This window comes from Rhipicephalus microplus, chromosome 4 (assembly GCF_043290135.1).
Source record: "Rhipicephalus microplus isolate Deutch F79 chromosome 4, USDA_Rmic, whole genome shotgun sequence".
Lineage (NCBI taxonomy): Eukaryota > Metazoa > Arthropoda > Arachnida > Ixodida > Ixodidae > Rhipicephalus > Rhipicephalus microplus.
In genome coordinates this window covers 184973585-184975001 of record NC_134703.1, presented here as the reverse complement: position 1 = coordinate 184975001, position 1417 = coordinate 184973585, and the positions used below count along the sequence as shown (strand labels likewise).

Sequence of the window (1417 nt, the reverse complement as noted above, 5' to 3'; positions counted from 1 at the left end):
AGGACTCAACGAATAGTAAAAGTTACATTTGACATAAGGGGTGCTACGCGATATAGTCAAGCAGTAGCGTACAGTTTTTTGTCGGAGCCGATGAGGTCGTCGAGCCGAAGACGTCATCCGTAGACCGTCTGTCCGATCCCGTAGCTCGGTTCTTGGTCTGGCCGCGTGAAGTCCCGGAGGTCCACTCCGCTGCAGTTGATGCCGGGACGCTGCACCCAAGGGACCCGCTCCACGGTGGACGCCCTCGGCCTGTGCGTGCTCGTGGGCCGAACCCTGAGTGTGCCCGTCTGCACACAGCGTCAAGGCCTTGGCCCGGCCTCGTGCACGTTCCCTGGCCCGACCTCCTCGTAGCGGAACAGGCGGGGTACCTGTCGATCTCCTCGTAGCCGAAAGTCCTAGATATGACGGACGGGGTACCTGTCGGGGACGGTGCGGGCGTTGAGGGCGCAATAATCTCCGCAAGGGCGCCAGCCATTGGTCTTCTTTGGTACCAGATGAAGCGGTTAGGCGTATGGTCCCTCCGAGCGGCGGGCAGTACCTTCGCGGAGCATGGCTTCGAATTCGGCCTGTGCGATTCATAGGCGGTCTGGGGCTAGCCGACGGGCGCGGCATGAGACCAGGGGCCGGGATTAGCACGAATGTAGTGCACGGTTGAGTGGCGCACCTCTCGCGGACGCCCGCTAGCTCGAGTCAGGTCGGGAAATTCTGCGAGAATATCATGGTATGGCAACTGGTTCCCAATGGTGAGTGCCTTGACGTTAGGCTGTAGGGTGGTCGCACATTGGCCCGGCGTGAAGAAACCTGTTGTAGCGTCAAAAAGTCGGTCATATCGGCAGTCAGGTAGAAGACTGTAGTAGGCTAAGAAGTCGGGCCCGATTATCGGCTCTGTGACGTCGGCGATGACGAAATTCCATAAAAAATCTCGACAGAGGTTTTTGAAGTTGCTGTTAAAGGGGAGCGAGCCGTAGGTCTTGATGCTCAAATGGTTCACCGCGCTGAGCTCAGAGGACGTGCGAGGACGTTTGTCACGCAGGAAGGTTCGGGGAAAGCAACATATGTCGGAGTCATAGTCGACGAGGAACCGCCGCTTTGTGACTTGGTCGGTGACAAATATGCGAGGACCTCTAAGTTGGCAGCTCGCGGCCGTCGCTACGGGCTGCCGTTGAAGTTTCCCTGACGTCCAGCTGAGCAAGGTGGTTGACATTTCCGGACTTTGTCCCCGAAGCGGCGATGCTAGTAGCAGGGGCGGTTAACATTTCCGTGCGATGAAGCGGCGTTGTTGTCTTGGCTTTGGTAGCGTTTTTGTGGACGCAGCTTTGGGCTTTGATCCAGGCGCCTTTGAATTGAGTCCAGCTGACGGGTGATTTTCTCGACACGGCGCGCGAGCTCGCTGCTGGACTGTCGGGTGTCAACGGCG

General features: G+C 58.2%; 1 protein-coding gene across 1 annotated transcript; it reads right to left on the bottom strand.

Annotated features, from left to right (window-relative positions):
* Window positions 1-592: 592 nt before the first annotated feature.
* LOC119173013 (uncharacterized) lies at window positions 593-1204 on the bottom strand. The gene has a single exon (XM_037424143.1). The coding sequence runs from the start codon at window positions 1202-1204 to the stop codon at window positions 593-595; it is 612 nt and encodes a 203-aa protein (XP_037280040.1).
* Between the last annotated feature and the right edge of the window lie 213 nt (window positions 1205-1417).